Source organism: Pyrus communis, chromosome 11, assembly GCF_963583255.1.
Source record: "Pyrus communis chromosome 11, drPyrComm1.1, whole genome shotgun sequence".
In the NCBI taxonomy this organism is placed as follows: domain Eukaryota; kingdom Viridiplantae; phylum Streptophyta; class Magnoliopsida; order Rosales; family Rosaceae; genus Pyrus; species Pyrus communis.
This window is the reverse complement of record NC_084813.1, coordinates 26,428,328-26,450,297: the sequence shown is the minus strand read 5'-3', so window position 1 is coordinate 26,450,297 and position 21,970 is coordinate 26,428,328. Positions and strand designations below refer to the sequence as shown.

Genomic DNA, 21,970 nt, shown 5'->3' with positions numbered 1-21,970 from the left:
AAACTTACACGTTAGGTGATAAATTATACATTTGAAAGAGGAATATATGAAAATAAATAAAACTTAATCTCTTATCATGCATAACAATAGGAGGAATATACGAAAATAAATAAAACTAAATCTCTTATCATGCATAAAAATAGTTAGACGAAATTTCATCTTGTACACGCTTATGAATCCATACTGGTATATATGCTTATATATATAGTACTCGTAACATAGAATAGTTCACATACTTAACTTGTAAGAGAGCTAGAAGAAAATATTGAGACAAGAAATAGGAGTAGGAAGAATGAGAAACAATAAGTAATTTTTATATTTAAGCTTAAAAATTAAATAAAAGATTATAAAAATAAGCTTGATGTGGATAATTAGCAAGTGAACTTAAACCAACAAATTGAACTAAGCTTAACTTATATCAAGTTGACTGTTCCAAAGAAAACGTTATATAGTGCGACTTTCGAGATATTTCTCCTCTTCTTCTCCCACTCTCTCTCTCTCTCCTCTCTATCTTTCTCTCCTGATTCAAAATATCCTAACGGAGTCGACTCACCCGAGTTGAATAAGCTAAGGAGGAGAGACGGGGTCGGTCACGGTTCCATGTTTTGGGAATTAGGCTTAAGTAAGTAGAGTGGATGATGGTAATCAATCGCGCTGTTAAAAAATCTGATCAACCGCGGGAGGAGTGCACACGTGGCGGCCAGAGATCCAGCGTATATTCGAGAGACGGAGGAGGCATGATATTTGGGGATAAAAGGTAAATTCCTTAAATGGTAATGGGGTTTATGTCCAACAACACCACAAGTACGACTTCAAAAACAAGCAAAAGCTGGGAGGAGGTGCCGACTGACTGACTGACTGACCGACCGACCGAGCTATCAGAGTTAGAGCAAGCCGGTCGCGAATCTAATTTCTCTGTAATTAGTACAAAACCCCTCTTTCTTTCTTTATTTAGCTGTCGAATTCGCTGCTGCTGCTGCTGCTTCTAGGTTAGGGTTTTACATTTGGCTCCAGGAAACTAGAGAGAGAAACAACAGAGAGAGAGAGAGAGAGAGAGAGAGAGAGAGAGAGCAAGAGCAAGTAATGGGACGAGGGAAGGTGCAGCTGAAGCGAATCGACGACAAGATCAGGCGGCAAGTGACCTTTTCCAAGCGGAGAAGCGGGCTGATCAAGAAGGCACGTGAGCTGTCGGTGCTCTGCGGGGTGGAGGTCGGCCTCGTCATCTTCTCCACCAAGGGGAGGCTCTACGAGTTCTGTAGCGGCTCGAGGTACGCCCCCCACTTAATTTCTTCTTCCTTCCAAGTTTCGACCGCCTTGTTTTTATTTTTATTTTTATTTTCCATGGTAAAAAAATGAATGCTTTAGCTAATAGGAACTGGCCAGCTGGCTCTCGAACTATCTTTGCTTTCTTCTGTATGAATGTTTCTCTCTGCAGTGCTAGGCTGCTCGCTAGCTGCCATCTTTGTAATTAAAAACTTACCAATCAGTGGATCCATTTGTTTTCTCATGTATAATTTTATTTTGTGTATTTTCGCCCCTTTGTAGGTTTTGTTGATAACTTGATATGGATGGAAATTTGAAAGAATCCTTTAAACTAACTTCTCATAAATATCTTTAGCTTTCGTTCCCATAAATATCTCCTTTGCTTACGAAGGTTTCGAATTCTGAATTTCCAGCCTACTCCTACCCAATACGCTTCCATCCAACGCTCGCCATTGGACCAAATTCCCACTAACTAAGCTTTCAACGTTTTTTTATTTTTTTATTATTATTACTACTACTACTATTATTATTCTTATTATTATTATTATTATTATTTTTTGTTACCTCATGCATAAACAACACTATGGTGTGTCTCGAACATATGACACAGGAATTGGAGCATCCATCGTCTACCGTTGATAACGAATAAATACCTTTAGAGCAACCTAATTGTATTGAGATTGAAGCTAAAGATGATGATCATTAAAAGTACTTAAAATATTATATTAAAAGTACTTAAAATATTATATTAAAAGTTGGGTCGGAAGAAAATGTCACCTCCATACTGTCCATTGCAGTGTCCTTGGAGTAGGACATAGCATCAATCTCTTCAAAGGCCCTCGGGAGGACTGATCGAGTACCTGTTATATGAGTACTATATATATATATAGATGATAAGATAGTGACGGTGCGTACTCTATATATCTAATATTATTCCTTTTCTTTGTCTATATTGTTAATATTCTATGGGAAAATGTATATACATTTAATAAGATAGTCAAGTGCGTACTATTCCTTTTTTTTTTTTCTATATTGTTAATTGATTAAGTTCGTACTTAAATAGTGTGTGATTTATATTTACAGTTTGATTATCGATTCTAGTAAGATAAGAGGACATTGCCCCCTAACTTGAGAAACAATCACATACCTTATCTTATCTTGACTAGCTTATCACATACCTCAACCTGTCATAGATTGATCACGTCTAATTTGTGAAATGAACATGTGATCGGGAATCCAAAGTGTGGAAAAGGAAGTAACTAATACTAACTAGCTCTCATAAGTAACTAAAATAGCGATTTATCAATATAATCACCATTGGTCTGATAGAAGTCATGTGTGACGATTGCTATGTCGAGATTCTAGTATGCACTCATGTATTAATAGTTGTGCGCATTGTATTCAGGTGAGTTTGTGAGTGTATAACACCGTCAAGCGGTGTTTCCCTCGCATGAAAGAATTCCATCAAGAATTCAGTGAAAAATAGTATTGGACGGAATCTTAAGATGATAAGGAAAAGTTTTCGGGACGATATGTTGAGATGATAAGGAAAAGTTTTCAGGTGCAATTTGCTCATCACCTTCAAGTGGTGGTAATACTCATCACCTTATTTATCATCGTTGGATGAGTTTAAATTTAAGAATTTGTGTCTATTCACTACACATATCTCAAAATTTAAATCTATCTAACGGTAATAAATAAGATGGTGGGCACCACCATCACTTGAGCATCATGAGCAAAAATATACTCAAAGTTTCCATGCATAAGGATTAAGGAGTGGTATGGTAATAGTTGAAAGAGTAACGTCCAAATTGCCATGCATGCATGTCGTGAGCATGTTCGAGATGAAGTTTGTTTGCGAGCTGCATGACGTGAGTTGGCGAAGCACTATAGGAGAATGGATCATGTGAGTAGCCAAAGTCTAATCTCCAGCATATCTGATATCGTTTTCGGGTTAATAGGAGGTGAAGGGTCTAATTCTATTTGTTCGATTTTCATGGTTTTTGCGTCTTAAGAAATTATTAATTAGCTTGATCAGGTTTGTTAACCATCTTGAACTGAGAAATGAAAAAGAAAATAAAAATTAGAAGTTACCCTGTAGTAAGTATATTTGTATATCATCTTCCATGGCCAATGATGTTAATTACAATAATTTAAACATCAACTCTGACTGCAGAAAGAAGAAAGATGTAGTCAATTCTACGAAGGGCGATGGTACATATGTTTATAAAGCTCAATACAATCTTGTGCCATTACAGGTATACAGCTGAGAAAGGATCAAAATATTGTCGTAATAATATACCTAAAAGAAAGGACCAAGATCAAAATCTATGGCATCATTGTTAAAACAAATCACCTAATATAAAGACGACAATCTGACTAATTTTCTATAAATTTTTTTTTTAAATTTAAATCTAGTACTCATATGAGAGAACGTTAAGATGGTTAAAGACTTAAAAGTATATACTTACATAAAATACAATAAATATTTAAATAAGTTCAGCATGCATCTAAGTAAAATATGTGTGTTAACTGTAAAAATTACAAAATCTATGTGGAGCGCATGCCAAGTAACTAGGGGTTAATTATGTTCTTTGATGGTTTAAGTGCTAATGTGGGCGTGCCAATTTGCCACCAAGCTTGGCCAGGCGAATAACTTGAATGTGGTGATGTAATGGAATGCACTGCCAACTTCTGAATCAAGTAACTCCGGCCAAAGAAGGAATAGTCTTGACCTTCAGTTCTAGAACCAAAGACAAGGTTATGCAAATCACTATGAAGTTCTGAACCTGTGCACCGAGTTTGGCAGCCTCAGCTATAAGATTCCTCCATATCGGTGGTATGTTCAATAAACATATCAATTGATGTGGTTTTTACTTTGGAGACCGTGTTTCGGCCTTCTTTGTCATTGGAACATTCCCTCGACAATCACCTCCTGAGTCGATCTTTATAATTGTCTTAGAAACTTTAACTTTTTCCTCTAGGCCAACCAAATTTTTAATCTTAACTCAAAGAATAGGTGGATTGGCTTCTTCGCGAGTCAAATAAACAATCTTCTCAGGCAAAGGCTTGATTATGGCCAGAGTGAGAATTTGCCCCCACCCCTTCCCCCCCCCCCCCCCCCCCCCTCTTTGAGCCTTTGATCTAACCATACTTTAAATGGAATTAATTAGTACATAGGAATAAAAGGGAAGCTTTTCTCATCTAGCCATTGTTCTTGAAGGTTACATGAGCTTTCACTTTCAACATTTGGGAAAAGAATTTTCTCATCTCTTATGTACATCAAGAATCTTCTTCACCTTCTATTCCTTTTATCCTCCTCACTTTTTTGAATGGGCTTCTCTAGTTGAGCTTGAGTCTCAGCCAATATCCAATTGGCTGAAATGCGATGGATTGGAATATTGAAATATCATATGGGCTTCACATATTTGCACAAAGGTTCCACCGAGCATACCAAAATGTTGATTTTAAAAATTACAAAGTCTATATGGCACATAAGCCAAATAACTAGGAGCTAACTACGTTATTTGGTGACTTAAATGATGATGCGGGTGTGCCATCTTGCTGCCAAGTTCGGCCAGCGAGTATCTTGAATGTTATGATGGAATGGAATGTGCTGCAAACTTCTGAATCAGACGACTCCGGCCAAAGACGGAACACTCTTGGCCTTGAGTTCTAAAACCTGAAGAGAAGGTTATGCAAATCACTATGAAGTTCTAATCTTGTGCATTGGGTTTGGCAGCCTCAACTATATTGGTAAAAATATAGGTTGGTTGAATCAGTGTCAAACTGTATGAACAAAGATACTTGAAGAAGATGAGTCCCTTAATCGTAAAGATGGTTTGACTATTTGTGTGCCGAACTTTAATGTAACCTAAGAGTAACCAATCATAGTACATATCGCTTTGCCAAAAAGGCTGATGAAGTGATCTTTTTCGGCGAAAGAGAAAAAAACTGTTCATCGGCCAAGACTTAAGATAAAAAGTCAGCCCAGACTTGAGATAGTCCTTGTCTATCCAGTCAGTCAAAACTCTTAAGACAAACTTACTTTATGAATTGGGACCCTGTTTATCTAGTCTGTCATCTATACTAGTTACTTCTAAAAACCCCCGTCTATCCAGTCGATCGTCGTTCGTCAGTTGCCAACCCAAACCTGTCTATCCAATTGAAGATTGTGTTGGCAGTTAGTAAGTCAATTTCACAAAAGGGTGTGAAAAGATTTCGCATAGAGCATTGATTTGTGTGTTAAGTTGAAGGTCCTTTTCTTTTTGCCCATAGATGTGTATTTGTGGGCATAAATTGCTTGATATTCAAGTTGTACTAATACTATAGAGTCGGATAAAATTGTAACTCCTTGAAATATTACCTTGATATACTTGAGAATATCTTCAATTTTCTCATGGATAATCTGTTCTTTTTAACTCATGATCAAGTCCAAACCTTATACTTGATTATCTCCATATTATTAGAGATAATCGCATCACCGCATATCTAGCCGTGACCTCAAGATGAGTCTTTATCGCATGAAATATTCGACTCCTTAATTATCCCTACTCTCAAGCATTTTCAAGAGAATTTCCAAGAACACCTTAGACAATATTATGATTATTAAAACCATAATAATATCTAGAAAAGGTATTCAAAATCATCTTGATCTTTTAGTCTAACGGCTGCAAACATATGGGCCAACATTGTAAAATCGGGTATAAACAATATGATAATCCGCTCACATAGTTTGAGTCCTAGGTTGACCTCATATCTCATAGTTTACCATCTGACTTCAAGTTAAACAAAAATGACATGATATATTCGAGTTTTTGACATTTATTTTCAAAGAAGTAACTTAGCTTTTGCAATCCAAACTACTGTAGAAGGTGAATATCCAATCCAAAACAACTAGTAATAGAGGAATAACTCACCTCTTCACACACTCATTGGTGTTCTAGGTGAATTTTCAAGCTTAACAGGTAGGCAATGTAACTAGTGACATGGAACATGGCCGACCGTGAGGCTTCACACATGGCCAACTTGCTTTAATACTATGAAAGAAGTTCAGGTTCCACCTCAAAATGGAAGTAGCTCAATTCCTTATAAACCTTTGCAAGAAACAAGGTTTTTACATATCCCTGTGTGGGATAATTCTTCACAACGTCACACGTTTCATTACATATACCTATGCTCATACCAAATACATTAGCAATATGCGTGAAACATGTATGGCTGTTGACAACACATATTAGCTAATGTGAAGTACGTATGACCGTTTGAATTCACACATGAGCCAAAGTGCTTTGTTACAACAACATAGCCTTATCCACTAAGTGAGGTTTGTTGTATGAATCCTAAAATACCACTATGCTCGGTTATGTCCCAAATCTTCCATTAGCTCCAAATATTCCATGTTTTTTAAGTCTATTTTCAAGTCTTCCTAGGTCTTCCTCTGTTTCTTTTGCCCTAAACCTACATCTCATAATCGCACTCTAACAGGAGCATGTGTAGGTCTTCAGTTCACATGTCCAAAGTACCTTAATCGATGTTCTCTAATCTTATCTTCAATTGTGGCCCTCCTACTTTATCTCGGATATCCTCGTTCTTAATCCTATCCTTTCTCGTGAGCCCACACTTCTAACAAAGCATTTTTATTGCTGCTACACTCATTTTTGCACGTGATGATGCTTGATTGCCCAACATTATGTGCCATAAAGTATTGTTAGCCTTATTGTCGTCCTATAAAATTTTCCCTTAAGCTTTAGTTGCATACAACGACCACACAACACACCCGATGCATTATTCCATTTCATTCATCCAACTTGTATTCTATGATTGAGATCTCCATCTAATTCTACGTATTTTTGCAAGATAGATCAAAGATAACAAAGTGTTCAGTCTTAGGTACTTTCTAATCTCCAATCCTCATCCATATCTCATTTAGATCTCGTTTCCACTAAACTTGCACTCCATATACTATGTCCTTGTCCTATTTAGGCAAAGACCTTTATATTTCAACACCTTCCGCCAAAGGTTAATCTTCGCATTTACTCCCTCATGCATTTCAACTATCAACACTATATCATCTGTGAAAAGTATACACTAAGAAATATCATCTTAAATATGTTCCGCCAAAGTGATTTGATACAAAAAAAGAAATAGGAAGAATAACCCAACTCCTTCTAAGCACTTGCAAGGCTTTGTAACTTTATGATGGGAGACGATGCTTCACACTCTCACAGTAATCAATTGCATACCACGTCCTGCACATCATTTGGTCTATTTATGTTACATTATTTTTGTCACAAACTCAGGGTCTCTTAAAAATGTTCATCTAGAAAGTACTTTTGCTCATAAACACTTATATTAGATGCAAATCAAAAGTTCTAATAAATACAAGTGCTTCTTAAAAAAAGTGCTTAAAACTCTTGAAGAAACACTTGCTACTTAGAAATGCTTTTACAGTATAGAAGCATTAGCTCTTCATATTAAACATTGACAAAACTTCGTTTGTTATCTTAAAGGGCTTGAAACTATTCCTAAAACACTTCCAAAACATGCATTCCAACTGCAATGTGCAGTTTAGATTTGATGTTTATCTCTAGTGGTGCAGTATAGGGATAAGGCCCCCTTAATCAAGTTTTCATCCTTGACCATCCATCTTAAAGTGTAGCCGAAATAGTCATGGCATGCACATTGAGAGTAAAATCGTAAATGTCACTCATTTAAACCTTCTTGGGGATCTACCATATGCATGGAATGGTGAATACCTAAAAAAATGTCGGCTTTCTACGTTCTTCTATTTGGCTTTTGCATAACTTGGGGTCAAAGGATTATATATCCTTAGCCCTGTTTGGTGGGTTGGTTGGGATATGTTGTGATTAATTAAAATGAATTTGATTATAGTCTGTTCTTTGTTGTGTCAAAGTATGAGATGAACATAACTGGACATGATGGGTTATGAATCCACAATAGAGTGAGTTATCCAACTTATCTCTATACACAAGTCACAAATCTTGCCTAGCCAATCTCTATCAATCCAATCCTATTCTAATGCCTAATCTCATCCAGCCCACCAAACAAATCCTTAACAGTTACATGTTTAGGCTCTGTAGGCAGTTTCTTACTTGGACACTCCCAACGAAAATGTCTATAATATATAGGTCTCAAAATCCAGAGAGGGAGAGCAGCCCTTTGGATTTTTTATTTGCATAAAAGTATTGGATAAGATCATAAGATCAGTAGGATAACTTTTAAGGCTACAACGAGAATACAAACTAAAGAAAGTGTATGAAAAGACTAGTTGATAAAGGATTAAGAGAGTAGAAAAAAAGACTCAAACACATAGGGCCATGAAGCTCATTTCCTCTTTCCAATCCTTGGACAAAGCTAAAATTGATCTTTATAGATTCTTCCAACTCATTGAGGTCAACATCCACCCTTAAGGAAACAAAATACCTTTCTTTCTATGGCAAACTACAATTAGTCCACGTAGTTTGCACAAAATTTTACTTCTACCCTTATAGTTTCAATTTTCTTCAATTTGGGTCCCTATTGTTTTCTATTATGTTTCAATTCAAGGATATCTATTAAATTTAGCTTTGATACCATGTTAGATTATGAGTGCTCAATGCAAACTCAATTGGAAATACGTGGAAACGCCAAGTTTGAGCACTTAACGCAAAAGATACTCCTAGCATGCCACAATCTTTCACTTACTTGGGAACAAGTGTTTATGTTGGGCCTAACATATCCTTAGCCTAACAACTGTTTATGTTGGGCCTAACATGTGCTTAACCTACTAAGTTATAGTATAAGCATCTAAAATACAATTGGCAATCACAAAGAGGTCCAAGAGACCTTTTAATACCTAATGCCAAACTTTCATATCTAGTGTGAGATATTCTCAACAAGGACACACACAAATGTCGAGCCCAAATGTTAAATTTTCATATCCATTTGGAACATGGCTAAATTGGAAGCAAATATGGACATGTGTTGGAGAGTTGACCCACCATGATGAAAAAAGGCTTTATCTTCATTGTTTATTGATCTTGTGTCTTTTTGCTCTTGACAATTGATTTAGATTGAAAACTTACATTCTAATACGGTGACGGAGTATTCTATTTTTATGTTTAATCATCACTCAATACGTTTTCACGTGTTAAGACTCTTGATCCCTACATGTGAGGAGCCGTGTTTTGAGTTTTTCTACAATAAAAAAGGAAGCTTTGCCTTGGTTTTTTAAATGGTCTAAGCCCCTACCCTCCCATTTCCAATTGGTTTTCCACAAATGTGAATGTTGCTGGTCGAACTCATTCACCAGCTTTCTCGCAACAAATGGAAATCGTACCCTTAAGCAACGCTTGAGATTCGGGCTGACTTCACGGCAAATTAGATTTTGGAGTTCAATGCTTTTGGACCACGAAGGAGCTAGCTTTTCAATTGCAAATGACATTTTGAATTGCGATAGCTGCAAGCTCGCCAAGTAAAGACTCTGAGTTAGGTTATGTTTGGATTAAGGATGAATGAATTAGAGACAATGCACTAAGGTTATGTTTGGGTGAGGAACTGGCAAATTTCAAGGGATTGAAGCCAAATTACTAACAGATGGACTACAAAATGTGAGATGTATAGATTTGAAATACATTTCATGGGTATTACAAAGGCATGTGAAAAGGATTTGCAAATCACTTTCAGAAGGATTCATGAAGAATCCAGCACACATGTCTTTGTAATGACCATGTTGTGCATTTATACTTACAAATGGTTACCTCATATGAGGAATTTGTTAATACTTATTTATCTTTATAACGATCATGTAGTGTATTTCAAATTCCTCAAACTGATACCACGTAGCCTATTTCTATCTATTCCAAATCCCTTGAAACTTAAGCATGTTAGCAAACAATGTGATTTGTCACCAATAGAAAATAAGCACGTAAATCAACATTTAAGTAATAATCTAATCATCAACACCACGTGATGATTTAGAATATATGGTTTAAATTGATGGTCTACTCGGCATTACTCTAATTATAAATCTCACATGCAGAGACTTCATTATTAGGAATGGTCAGCCGATGATGATTTTTTGTATTTTTTTAGTTAAAGAATCATTAAAGTGTGAACATGAGTAAGGAGTGGATCCCGTTTGAGGCTTTAATCTCTAAAGGGGGTCCGCTCCTTACTATTTTCTAAGTTTTTGCTAAACTAGCTAGTGAATAATGTCAAAAGCTAGTTGACTCAACATGTCCAACAACTCCCTAATGCATGCCCTAAGCCTTCTTTTCTATATGGGGTTTGGGGTGGGGTGGGGTTTATCCACGCTTCTTGTCAATTAGTCTTCATCATGAAATTCCACATTTCTTAATTTACTGTTAATCACTAGCACTAGATGTTTTATCTCAATTGGATGAATTATGTGCATATAAATGGCATCCTTTCTACTGTAAGTGTATTTATTTCTTTCAAATTAATCAACGCATAAAATAAACTTGCTTCTTATATATATATTTTTTTCTTGTGGCCCTTTTCTGCTTCAGTTTTGCAAAGCTTCTGGAGCGTTACCAGCAACATAATGCTGAGGAAATTGCTGCTTCCAAGAATGCTGGTGGTACTGACAAGGTTAGTCAAGCGTTTTACCCTGCACAAAATTAACAGGATTAGAGTATTGAAAAATCGTATATGTTAATCCACCAAGTTATCGAGCACGGTGATGCTCAACTTGGCTCACATGTAAAGCCCTTGTTGTTGTAGCCCAATTTCGGGAATCCAACTTGGCTCACATGTAAAGCCCTAAGATAACACGTGCTCCCAGCCACATGATGTGTGTTGTCCACATGATTGGCTTGACTGCCTCCAGAGGAGGCGGGTGAGGATATGTGAAAGTTGTTCATATTAGAAAGTAAAGTAACTTGGCAAAGGCTTATAAGAAACTAATTTGGTTATGGGTGGTGCTCCACTTCTTTTATAAAGTGAGAGGAACTTGGCCCACCTTTGACCAAGTTGCACTTGTATTATGAAAGAGGTTGTGGATCCAATATCTGTTGTTCCTGAATCAAAGGTTGGCCAAGTTGATTGTGAAAGAAGCTACTGAAATCACAGTTCAACCAATTTAGTGTATTTGGTAGGACTTAAAAGTTTTGTATCACTGTCAAAATTACAAACACTAGTAGCAATACTTTCAGCCTACGTTCTCTGGACAAGAACAGAAGTTTATCATTTACCATATCGTTTCTTCTCACGTTCTGCTAATCCCGGGTGCAGAAGCATAATTGGGAATGCAGTGGTCTCCGTACAGGCGCTAGCCAATCTCTGAAAATGATTCAAAGGTAAGTATCATGTACAGAAGCTTCATTACATTTCACCCACGTGACTGGGATCTGATTACCTTTATGCAGTGATATAGAAGCACGAGACATTGATAATCTAGATGTTCCAGAGCTCACCAAGCTTGAGGAAGAATTGGATGCAGTTTTAAGACAAACAAGATCAAGAAAGGTTTATTAATCTTCTTTTATTCTTAGACCATCGTTAACTAGTTCATATTCTGGTTTACTGTGACAGCTCATGGAAAAAGAACCTAAAAATAGCGTTACGGTTTCACTTAGACTGGTTTCGGATATAAACCTGCATATATAGTTTCTGGTTTTGGAATATAAACCTGCATTTCAATTAAGTACCTGGTTTTGGAATATAAACCTGCATATATAGTTTCTGGAATCGGAATATAAACCTGCATTTCAATTAAGTTAAGTACCTATTTTTCGGAATATAGACCTGCATATATAGCTTCCTTTTCTAGCTGGGATTGCATTGATGATCAATAATGTTTGAAATGTCTGTTCTTTTTTGTTATGTTTTTGTCCTTGAGGTTTGGAAGTTGGTAAATCCTTTGAATAGTATTAATTTCTGCACAAATGTGTTAGTGGTAAGTTCTGTTGTTTCCATGATATCAAGTTATTTCTTCAGGTTTTGGGTGAAATTTAAACCACAAAATATATGATTCATCCATTGAACTGCAATTTTATAACAGAAGTTTAGTGATATTTGATAATTTCAGTAATTCCAGAGACCAACAGATATGTGCACTAAAATAAATTCTGAATAAATGGCAGAGAACAATTTGGCCATCCTAATTTTGGTCTGTAAAATGTAAATGCTTGTATACTTGAGTGGTTCTTTTTAGATGGTGCTCTGTTCCTGTCCCATAAACAACTAGGATTATGAAGAAAAGAAAACAAGGGTTCGAGTCACTTGACTCTCATTGAAATAAACACAGTAGTAACAGATACATGAAGCGTTTATATAATTTGCGTTGTGTATTGGATGTACAGTCTAATAGATTGGTGGTAAAAACTCACTTGAGTGCTATTGATAATGCAGACACAGCTGATGATGGAAACCCTTACAGCTCTTATCGAGCAGGTATACATTCTATCTATGGCATCATCAACCTTCAACTTTGAACAGAAAGTGTTTTCTGTTTGAAGAGTGTTGTCATTAATTACCAAGATATATGCTTTGTTTAAGTGGAGATTGAAGGGGTGGGGGTTTTACTGTGCAGTTTTGGTATACTAGTACAGTCTTGTATTTGCAATTCTAGTTAATGGGAGTGCCAATTGCAATCTGTTCGAGGGCATATCCACGTTACACATGTGCCGATGAGCGGTCTATGTGTACTGTGGATATGCCCTCCCTCGAACTCACAATTCGTGCAGGGGCTTGCATTTTTGTTGCTGCATTTTTTTGTGGTTTGGGAGAAGGGGAGGGGAAAGTGTAAATTAAGATCTACTACATTGGTTTACTAATATTTTTCTTAGGATAAACTGCCAATTTAGTCTCTAAATTATAAAAATCTGTCAATTACATCCCTAATGTTATATTTGAAAGTACTATATTCAATTTTCCATCAATTTAAGTCACGTTACTTGCATGTGATACACATTGAAGGGTAAATTGGTAGTTTTATTTTATAAAGAAATTATGTATGAAGTTAATTTGAAGGATAAATTGGTAGTTTTTCATAAATAAATAGTGTAAGTTAACTTTTGAGGGTAAATTAGACATAAATTCGCAACTTATATGAAATGTTAAGGGCTATTAGACAAGAAAATGATGATATTATACTCTGAAGTGTATCAAGTGACTTAAGTTGATGAAAATTAGGTAAAATAATTTTGAATATAATAGTAGGGATGAAATTAATAATTTCTAATTAATTTAAGAACTTATTTTACTGAAAAAATAATTCAATGACCTAATTATTCAGAGACTAAAACGACAGTTCACCATTTTTCTTATATTCCCAGTTGTCTGATGTCTGAGTTTCTGCTGGTGCCGCATATATATATGCTATGAACTGAATTTATAATTTGGTGCCACTGATATGTTGGCGTAAATATTTGTCGAGATATTTTGAGAGAGTTTTTATTTGAATTTGGTGGATTATGCATGACACTAAATCTGAACAGGAAAAACAGCTGAAAGAAGAGAAGCTTCTCATGGAAAATGAGGTATATAACCACATATAATTATATATTTCGTTGAGATATTGCAGAAATTAAGGAAGAAGTTGTGATAGAAAAGCAAGTAAAGAAATTAAAAAGTACTTGGTCACTTGATGGCCTTTAATTTTTCAGATTGCAGCAAAGGAGCAGCAGATCAGGGACCGAGCTGCCGACGAGGAACCGGCTCAGCAGAACACTTCCACCGCTAATAACACCACCATCACCTCCAACAACAACAACAACTGCAGCAGCGACGACGATGTTCCGGCCACCGTGCTTCGTTTGTTTTGACTACTTTCTAGGGTGTGGGCAACTTATGTACTATATTGTATACGTGGCAATAAGGCGAGGTGACACGTCTACCAGCTCTGGGGACATATGTCTTTGAGAACTGAAATTGTACGGCAGAGTGGACCTCGCCTCTCCGTGTTGTATAATATATCGTGTATGAACGGGATCCCGACTTGAATTTGTATGTATGGCCACAGTATTTAATTTTTATGTTTTTCTTTGGTTGGGAATCTTAATGAAACATTTTGATACTGTTCACTTTTAACGTTAAGAGTATTTTTAGCCTAAAAAGTTACTTATAGTAGTATTCATTTACACTTTCATTTTATCATTTTGATTAAAACTAAAGTTTTTAAAGATTTTTTCATTAGTTTTCCTTTAATTTATAGTTAAGTTTTGTTTTCGTGGTTTAAAGAAATATGGTTTAAAAGGAAAAAAATTTACCATAAATCATCACGTCATGTTGCTTATAAAATATAGTTTTTTAATTAAAAAAACCTATAAAATATAAATAAAACTCATAATATATATATTGATGAGTCTTATCATTATTAAATATGTGGTACAACTATGGTATAAAAAATGTGGTTAGTCCACTATTAAACTTAAAAAATTAGTATTTCTAGCATCACAATTTTGAACGAGATATAACAGCATCTCCAACGAAGAACCTCATTTTAAGGTCCCTACCACCACTCCCAAGATTCTTTAAGGAGTTAAAGGGAATATTTTGGTCCCCAAAATAATATTGACTCCAATAAGTATAGTAAACTTTTAAACATAAGCGTAATAAATTAAAAGAATTGTTATTAGCATTCTTAAAATCTTATTATAAACTTTTTGCAAGTATATTTTTCATTTTAATTATAGAAAGTTTAGAATACAAAATAAGATTTTTAAAATGCAAATAACAATTCCTTAAAGGAACTGTTATTAGCATTCCAAAAATTATATTCTACACTCCTTATAAGTGTATTTTTCCTTCTAATTATAGAAATGTTAAAATGCTAAATGAGATTTTTGGAATGTTAATAACAATTCCCTTCCTTAAATTAAAAGAATTATTGTTAATTTCCTAACCATTGATCTAAATGCAAAAGAACAAAAAACAATCCAAGAAGCTATATGGATCATTTGATTAAAAATAAAGGAAAACTAATAAAAATGACTTGAAAATTTTGAGTTTTAACGATAATGACAAAATAAAGGGTAAAATAAATAGTACTAAGATTGACTTTTAAGTGTAAAAATATAATTTTTTTGCTAATGTAAACAGTAACAAAAACTTATCGTTAAAATTCATAAAAATAAAACAAAAGGATGCATCGTACCTTTTTTTTCTTTTTCGGACGAAATACATCGTACTCTTTGTCCAAAACAAAAAAGATCAACCAATAAGATGGACTGAATGCGTTGGAAAGTGCAACCTCTTTGCAGCAGGTCCAACTAAAAAAATAAAGAATAAAAACCCACCTGTCTCTTGTGTTTGGCTGTTGGAGGTGGATTGTCTGTCCTCCATTTCTATAATCTTCTTATGTTCATTTGTTTGTATAATCACAGTTAAATCACGTCAATATTTTATATTCTTATTATTTTTATAAAAAAATTAATATAATTTAACCGTGATTATATATCACAAAAGAACATTAAAAAAATATGAAAATAGAAGAACAGAGACTGTTGGGTATGAGAATTTGACCATTTTTGTCCACCACCAATAAATTTTGAGGGATGTTCATCGCCTTCCTACCAGCTTGTCACTCGTCATTTTCTTTAATCATAGTGTTGGAAAGTGCAACCTGTCCGCAGTAGGTACAACTGAAAAAAATAAAGAAAAAAAACCCACCTGTCTCTTGTGTTTGGCTGTTGGGTTACTAAGAGTATGACCATTTTTGCCCACCACCGTTAAATTTTGCGGGAAATTCATTGTCCTCTTGCGAGCTTGTCGCATGTCATTTTCTTTAATTATAGTTAAAAATATTTTAAAATATAAGAAAAATTAATAAAAATATTTTAAAAATTTTAAATTTTAACGATAAATAAAAAATAAACGGTAAAATAAATAGTAATATGATTGACTTTTTAATGTAAAAATATGATTTTTCGTTAAAATATACAGTATCTAAAATTTTTCGTTAAAATTCACTGAAATATAAAATATAAACAGTTCTCGAATCCAATTACATACCTCGCCGGTGGCAGCCACCTGTTTGCCATTACTACAAAAATGGTTTGGTGGTTTGAGTGCATTAGTGAACAAATGATCTGGCGGTTTGAGTATGAGGGAGCAAAAAGAGACCTAAGGCAGATAAAAGGCAGTGAAGAGATGGAAAAGGCTGAAGATCTTGGGGCTGAGTCTTCGCATTCTGAGAAGAGCCAGAGTCTTTTCAAAATCCGCTGCTTTGACAGTTTCGACTTTCTACATACTCTTGAATCCCATAAAAATTTCAAAACTCCTTTTTCCCCGGGAAGATGAAGAAGATGATGGTTCGTGGTTCACGGAAGAGGAAGAAGATGATGGTATGAAGCAGCCATGGCTGCTGAGTTGGAGAAAAAGGAACACACATTTTTTTTTTAGGAAATTATTATTAACATCTTAAAAATCTCATGTGCATTCTAAACTTTCTATAATTAGAAAGAAAAATATACTTGTGAGAAGTGTAAAATGAAAATTTTGAAGTGCTAATAACAGTTTGGTTTTTTTTTGTTATTTTTTTTATTTTTTTGAACATGAAATGGTTTTCTCCGTCCTCATTAAGTTTAAGAGATTATTAATTGAGGTTAAAGAAAATGACATGTGAAAGGTTTGTAGGAGGACGGTGAGTATCTGTCAAAGTTATTAGTGGCGAGATAAATGCTCCCCTGAGAATAAGAAGCAACATTAATGAGAATTGTATGGCCCAGCTCAATATCTAAGCCCGATTGATTTGAATTTTATGAAGAGAAGGGAAAGGATAGGGACATTTCATCAATCAACAAAAAACGATATAACGTATGCACTTATTAGGGTTTATGACTAAGAGTTCAGTCACCAATGCATTGGTATGTAGATAATTTTCATGAACAACCGTAGTGAATCAATCCTTACGCGATTATAACAGTCACTATCAGTACAAATCTTCCACCAAAAACGAAATACAACAGCTTGTACCAAGGAGCACACAATGTCCTTGTCGAAAAGTGAAACCATGTCAAAGTCATCGTTGACAGGCGAGGCCACATCACTCTTTAGGCGACACAACACCCTCTAAAAAGTGGCACAAACAACAAATCTACACGAACCAAAACTAACTAATCCGAAAAAATCAACCGATTGACTATCTCCATAGCTTGGGATTAGGATGCGCTAGGCAAGACCGCCCGCGACCATACCTCTCCTAGTAAGATCTGCAGCTACACGAGTCAAGCAAGGCGGAGCCCAGATTGGACCGAATTGAAGTGAATCTCTGTTTTTTTGTTATAATTTGGGACCAAATTAACAGGCAATTAATTTCATAGACAACAGATGTTTATAAAATTAATCGAACACAATGAACTCTAAAATCACAAAACAATTAATGTTTCGACGGATCAAGACAACGTAAATGTTGCAGATGGATAGCATGCATAGCTAGCCCAAGTAGATGTGAACGCCGATAGCGATGAGGAATATGGTGATGAGTCCGAAGTAAATGATTGTGTGAACCAAGATGGAAACCCCGCTGGTCTGCATGTTGTTGAACTCCACCACCCGGCTGTTCCCGGGCAGCTGAAACAGAAGCCCCGGCGTCAACAACACGAACAGCACCACCGCTATCACCACCGGCCCCCAATCCGCCATTCCTCAACTAACTAATTTCACAGTAAGTTCGAGTTTCCGAGCAGATACAATAATAAAGAAGATGATGACTCGTACGATGGAAGTGGAAATGAAGGGGGCAATGGAAGGAAGGAGCATAAAAGGAGAGAGTGATGGCGGGAAAGGGACAAAATGGGAATTAACGGAGACAAATAAGTAGAGTGATCCGGCCTCCACGACGAAGCGAAGGGTTAGAAACTTTGAAATCAGCAGACGGCAGTATCTTTGGACTCGGACGGACGGCTTCCTCGTTTGCCGCATTGGACAGCATGTGAAGCATTACGTGGCACTTTTGTTTGAACCTTTGAACATTTGATCTTGAGCCTTGTTTCTTACTCAAATTCACTTATTCCTGGGCCTAAACACAGGCCCAATGAAGTAAATTGAATTGTGATCATAACATAAGCAGACACAAATTCACTTTTTTTTTTTGCCTCCAAACTGTTCACTCTGCGTGAGAGCAGCCCTATCCAATCAACCCGGCGGATATCTTCTCGTAAAGTGAGCCCCATGTGGTCAAAAAACGTTAATCAAGCCCATGTGATGAAGAGATTTTTTAATGTGAACGTCACACAAGATGGTACATCATGTATTCAAAGATAGAGCCATGATTTTTTTCTTGGGTGGACTAACGGAAATTAGTGCTATAAAATCATACGTTTAAATTTTTTGCTTATATAAATATTATATAGTAATCAATATAAAAAAACCAACAATAGAATATAAATTATTCTCAAAATCATAACGTGGCCAATATATTCAAGGACAATATAAATAATTAACCTATTAATTACATCAAGAATAAGTAAATAAAGAGATTAAGAACGTACCAAATGTGACTTCATTGGAAAATCGCAACGGAAAGTAAGGAATTGCGCACATAGGGATTTACTTGTGGATTTAAAAAAAATTATTTTTCTTTTCTTGATTGAGAAGCACAGAGGCTAAATCGTATAGGGTAAATGGTATTTTTCTTTTACAAATAGGATAAAGGGGGACGGGAGATATAACTAATTTATAATTTTTGGCATAAAACTTATGGGGACCTTTTTTTAATTCTCACACACCCCTCATTAATTTGTATCCTTTGATCTTCCTCAATTCATTTGATTCGATGACCGGAAATTAAGAGGGTGTGTGAGAAGTAAAAAGGGATGTGTAGATAACACACCCCAAACTTATTATTTATTACCTATCCTCTACTAAATTTACATTAAATAATAACCTGTATTGAAATTGAATGGCCTATAAGCATGAGATTACAAAAGAATAGTGTTATTCAGACTCATTTTTACCTCCAACACACCCTTATTAATTTTTTGTCATTGACCATCTTCAATGGAGTGCATGAATAGCACTACCCTTGCAGAAAACCTCCCTGGGCTATAGCCCACCTTAGCCTTGTCAGTGGCTCCGCCATTGCACATGTCCTTATATAAGTGGTGGGTTATGTGTGTTAAAAGATTAATAACTTAAAAATTAAAAATTTTCACCACTTGCATAAAAACACATGTTGTATCATCCGTATTCCCGTCATAACTAAAAATTTCTTCATATGATAAGTTTGTTACCAATATTGGTCAAAACCGAGAACCCATGTGCAACTTTTGGATGAAAATCTCGATTTTGATCAACATTGATACCAGGCTCCACCACTTGAGTATGATTTATATTTACCACATACGTCACCGTGAGACACCACCGGACGATCTAAGCAATTCCGTCTATTTCTTTATCGACCGCAGCCAATTCAAGTAGCATACGTGTTTCTGTATGCATTGTAGCTTTTCCCTGTAGAAACCGGCCAAAATCAATGTCTTTCCCTTTCCTGTAGAAAGTTAAACCACACAAGAAAAGCATTCCAAACATATGCATACCCCAACTACAACTTTACACTTCATTTCCCCACATTCTTTTACGACATTCTGTAAAGACACTCCACCTTCATCGATCCCTAAAAGAGAAAGCACAAAAAAGAGCTTAAACGAACAATTATTGGAAGCTTATGAAAGCAAACATCTTTGCTTTGATGTCCACAAAGCCATCCACCACCTTCTCCTAATACCTTTCCCCTCCTTTAATCTCACTCTCTTCTTTCTCACTTAAGTTTAGCATCCCTCTCTCCTTCTTCGCTAAGATATTAGGTTTCCGTCCTTCTACATATTCGGAAACATCACAACACTCTGTTTATCTATTTCCAAAGATAGAAGCCTCAAGGTTTTCTTACCTCTCCTTCAGGTTTCGTCCTTCTACGTATTCGGAAACATCACAAACACTCTGTTTATCTATTTCCAAAGATAGAGGCCTCTAAGTTTTCTTACCCCTCCATTCAAACTTACCTGGAGAGAAAGATGAGTGCTGATTGGGGGCCGGTCGTTGTTGCGGTGGTTATGTTCATCCTCTTGTCGCCCGGGCTGCTGTTCCAATTACCGGCAAGGACTAGGGTGATGGAGTTCGGAAACATGTCCACAAGTGGGATTGCTATTCTTGTTCACGCCGTCATATACTTCTGCATAATCACCATCTTGGTCATTGCAATTGGTATTCACATACATGTCAACTAATCTATATTGTTTTCAGCCACCTTTTGATATCGCAATATACTTTCATATTTTGTAAGCAAACTCCTTATGCGGCTTTTCTTGTTCCTAGTTTAATGTTTCATATCTGAGTTTAATCTCTGACTAAGTATTCGATCCATTATGTTTAAGTTTTATATTATCATACACACTCAAAGGGGGGAAACCGGGAACGTACCATGTACATTGTAATAAACCTAAACTTAATGGAATTGACTTGCAATTTTAACGAGTATTGTTGTCATCTACGCATTCTAAGGGTGAAATTTCTAGCTAAAGAGTAGCTACAGAAATAGTTCAGACCACCACACTAGTTGGCTCATTTAAGTTCGAGCAATATTCTAATCTAATCTAAATCTAGTCTACGAGGGGAAAGATTCGAACTTTAAGTTGAACTTGGCTACAATCAAGTCAACAAGTTCAGACCAATGCTCTAGAACAGTTAACAAAAAGAAAAATAGGAAAATCTAATTAAATTGCATCAATATTAATTGGTAAATAGAATTATAAAAATAAATAAATAGAAAAGCGGTTTCTCAAATCCCAGACTGAACAGAATCCATAAGCAAGCAGCTGCATCTCTTCTTCTCCAAATCAGAGAAAAGTTTTCTGCTTTTTATTTATATGGAGCTCAAAGACAAATAGTACAAGTATTAAGTTACAACAGGGCAGCCCAGAAGAGAGACAGACCAACATACACAGAGATCCAGAGCGGCGGAGGGTAACAGGATCAGCCGGTATAGATGTGGACGTGGACGACCAGGATGAGAATGGCATAGAGAACGAAGAAGAAGAGAGTGTGGACAGCGATGGCCTTGCCGTTGGTCTTCATGCGGCCAAACTCCAACTGCTTGCTGTTTCCCGGGAACGAGAAGAGCAGCCCCGGTTGCAGCAGGATAAACAGCACCACTCCTATCAATACTGGGCCCCAGTCCGCCATTGTTGCTTCCTCAAAAATCAGTTCTCAGATTAAAGTTGCAAGCTTTCGGTTCCTGTGGCACTTGGGATTCGGTATTTGGAAACGGTTTTGTAATTTGTGATTGTAATTTGCAAAGCAAAGAGCGGTGAAGGTGGAGGGAAGGAACTGCAAGGTACTGGCTAGTGAAGGTTTTGATTCTCTGGTTTGGGTTGCAGGGTAGATTATTGCAGTTGGGACCCACCATCCACTAACTTCAAAGCATTCATCTTTTTTTTTTGTTCTTTATATCTTTTTGACTAATCTTTGGAGGACATTGAAATGGGGTTGTAAACTAAAGCCTTAAGCTTTTCGGTGGCATGGACTGATAGACATTCGAATTGAATATGATGGTGGTGTGATTTGGACAGGGATTGAAGCGCTTAACAGCCAACCTTTCAACTTGAAACAAGTGTCAAATGTAACTGCCACTGATAGCAATCGCAAACACCACAATTATGTTTGGTAAGAAAATTTTGGTAAAGTCATTGGATCAAAATAATTTTCTCTTTATAAACAAATAGAATACGAGTCTCATCATTTT

At 36.0% G+C, this 21,970-nt stretch overlaps 3 protein-coding genes across 3 annotated transcripts; 2 read left to right on the top strand and 1 right to left on the bottom strand.

Annotated features, from left to right (window-relative positions):
• Nucleotides 1–525: 525 nt before the first annotated feature.
• LOC137749359 (MADS-box transcription factor 14-like) lies at nt 526–14,304 on the top strand. The gene is made up of 7 exons (XM_068489455.1): nt 526–1,268; nt 10,797–10,878; nt 11,521–11,585; nt 11,655–11,754; nt 12,640–12,681; nt 13,728–13,769; nt 13,896–14,304. Exons 1-7 carry the CDS (start codon nt 1,084–1,086, stop codon nt 14,052–14,054), a joined length of 675 nt encoding a protein of 224 aa, XP_068345556.1. The 5' UTR covers nt 526–1,083; the 3' UTR covers nt 14,055–14,304.
• Nucleotides 14,305–17,664: 3,360 nt separating this feature from the next.
• Nucleotides 17,665–17,874, bottom strand: LOC137749304 (uncharacterized). The gene has a single exon (XM_068489399.1). It carries the CDS (start codon nt 17,872–17,874, stop codon nt 17,665–17,667), a length of 210 nt encoding a protein of 69 aa, XP_068345500.1.
• A 1,474-nt stretch (nt 17,875–19,348) lies between these two features.
• LOC137709457 (uncharacterized) lies at nt 19,349–20,891 on the top strand. The gene has a single exon (XM_068448545.1). It carries the CDS (start codon nt 20,244–20,246, stop codon nt 20,454–20,456), a length of 213 nt encoding a protein of 70 aa, XP_068304646.1. The 5' UTR covers nt 19,349–20,243; the 3' UTR covers nt 20,457–20,891.
• Nucleotides 20,892–21,970: the final 1,079 nt, after the last annotated feature.

What these genes read in the sequence shown, in the direction of transcription:
- LOC137749359 (XM_068489455.1), top strand. Translation starts at nt 1,084, where the DNA reads ATGGGACGAGGGAAGGTGCAGCTGAAGCGAATCGACGACAAGATCAGG. An exon ending in TCTCTGAAAATGATTCAAAG is followed by an intron (nt 11,586 to 11,654) that starts GTAAGTATCATG and finishes ACCTTTATGCAG; the next exon opens with TGATATAGAAGCACGAGACA. An exon ending in GACAAACAAGATCAAGAAAG is followed by an intron (nt 11,755 to 12,639) that starts GTTTATTAATCT and finishes TTGATAATGCAG; the next exon opens with ACACAGCTGATGATGGAAAC.
- LOC137749304 (XM_068489399.1), bottom strand. Translation starts at nt 17,874, where the DNA reads ATGGCGGATTGGGGGCCGGTGGTGATAGCGGTGGTGCTGTTCGTGTTG.
- LOC137709457 (XM_068448545.1), top strand. Translation starts at nt 20,244, where the DNA reads ATGAGTGCTGATTGGGGGCCGGTCGTTGTTGCGGTGGTTATGTTCATC.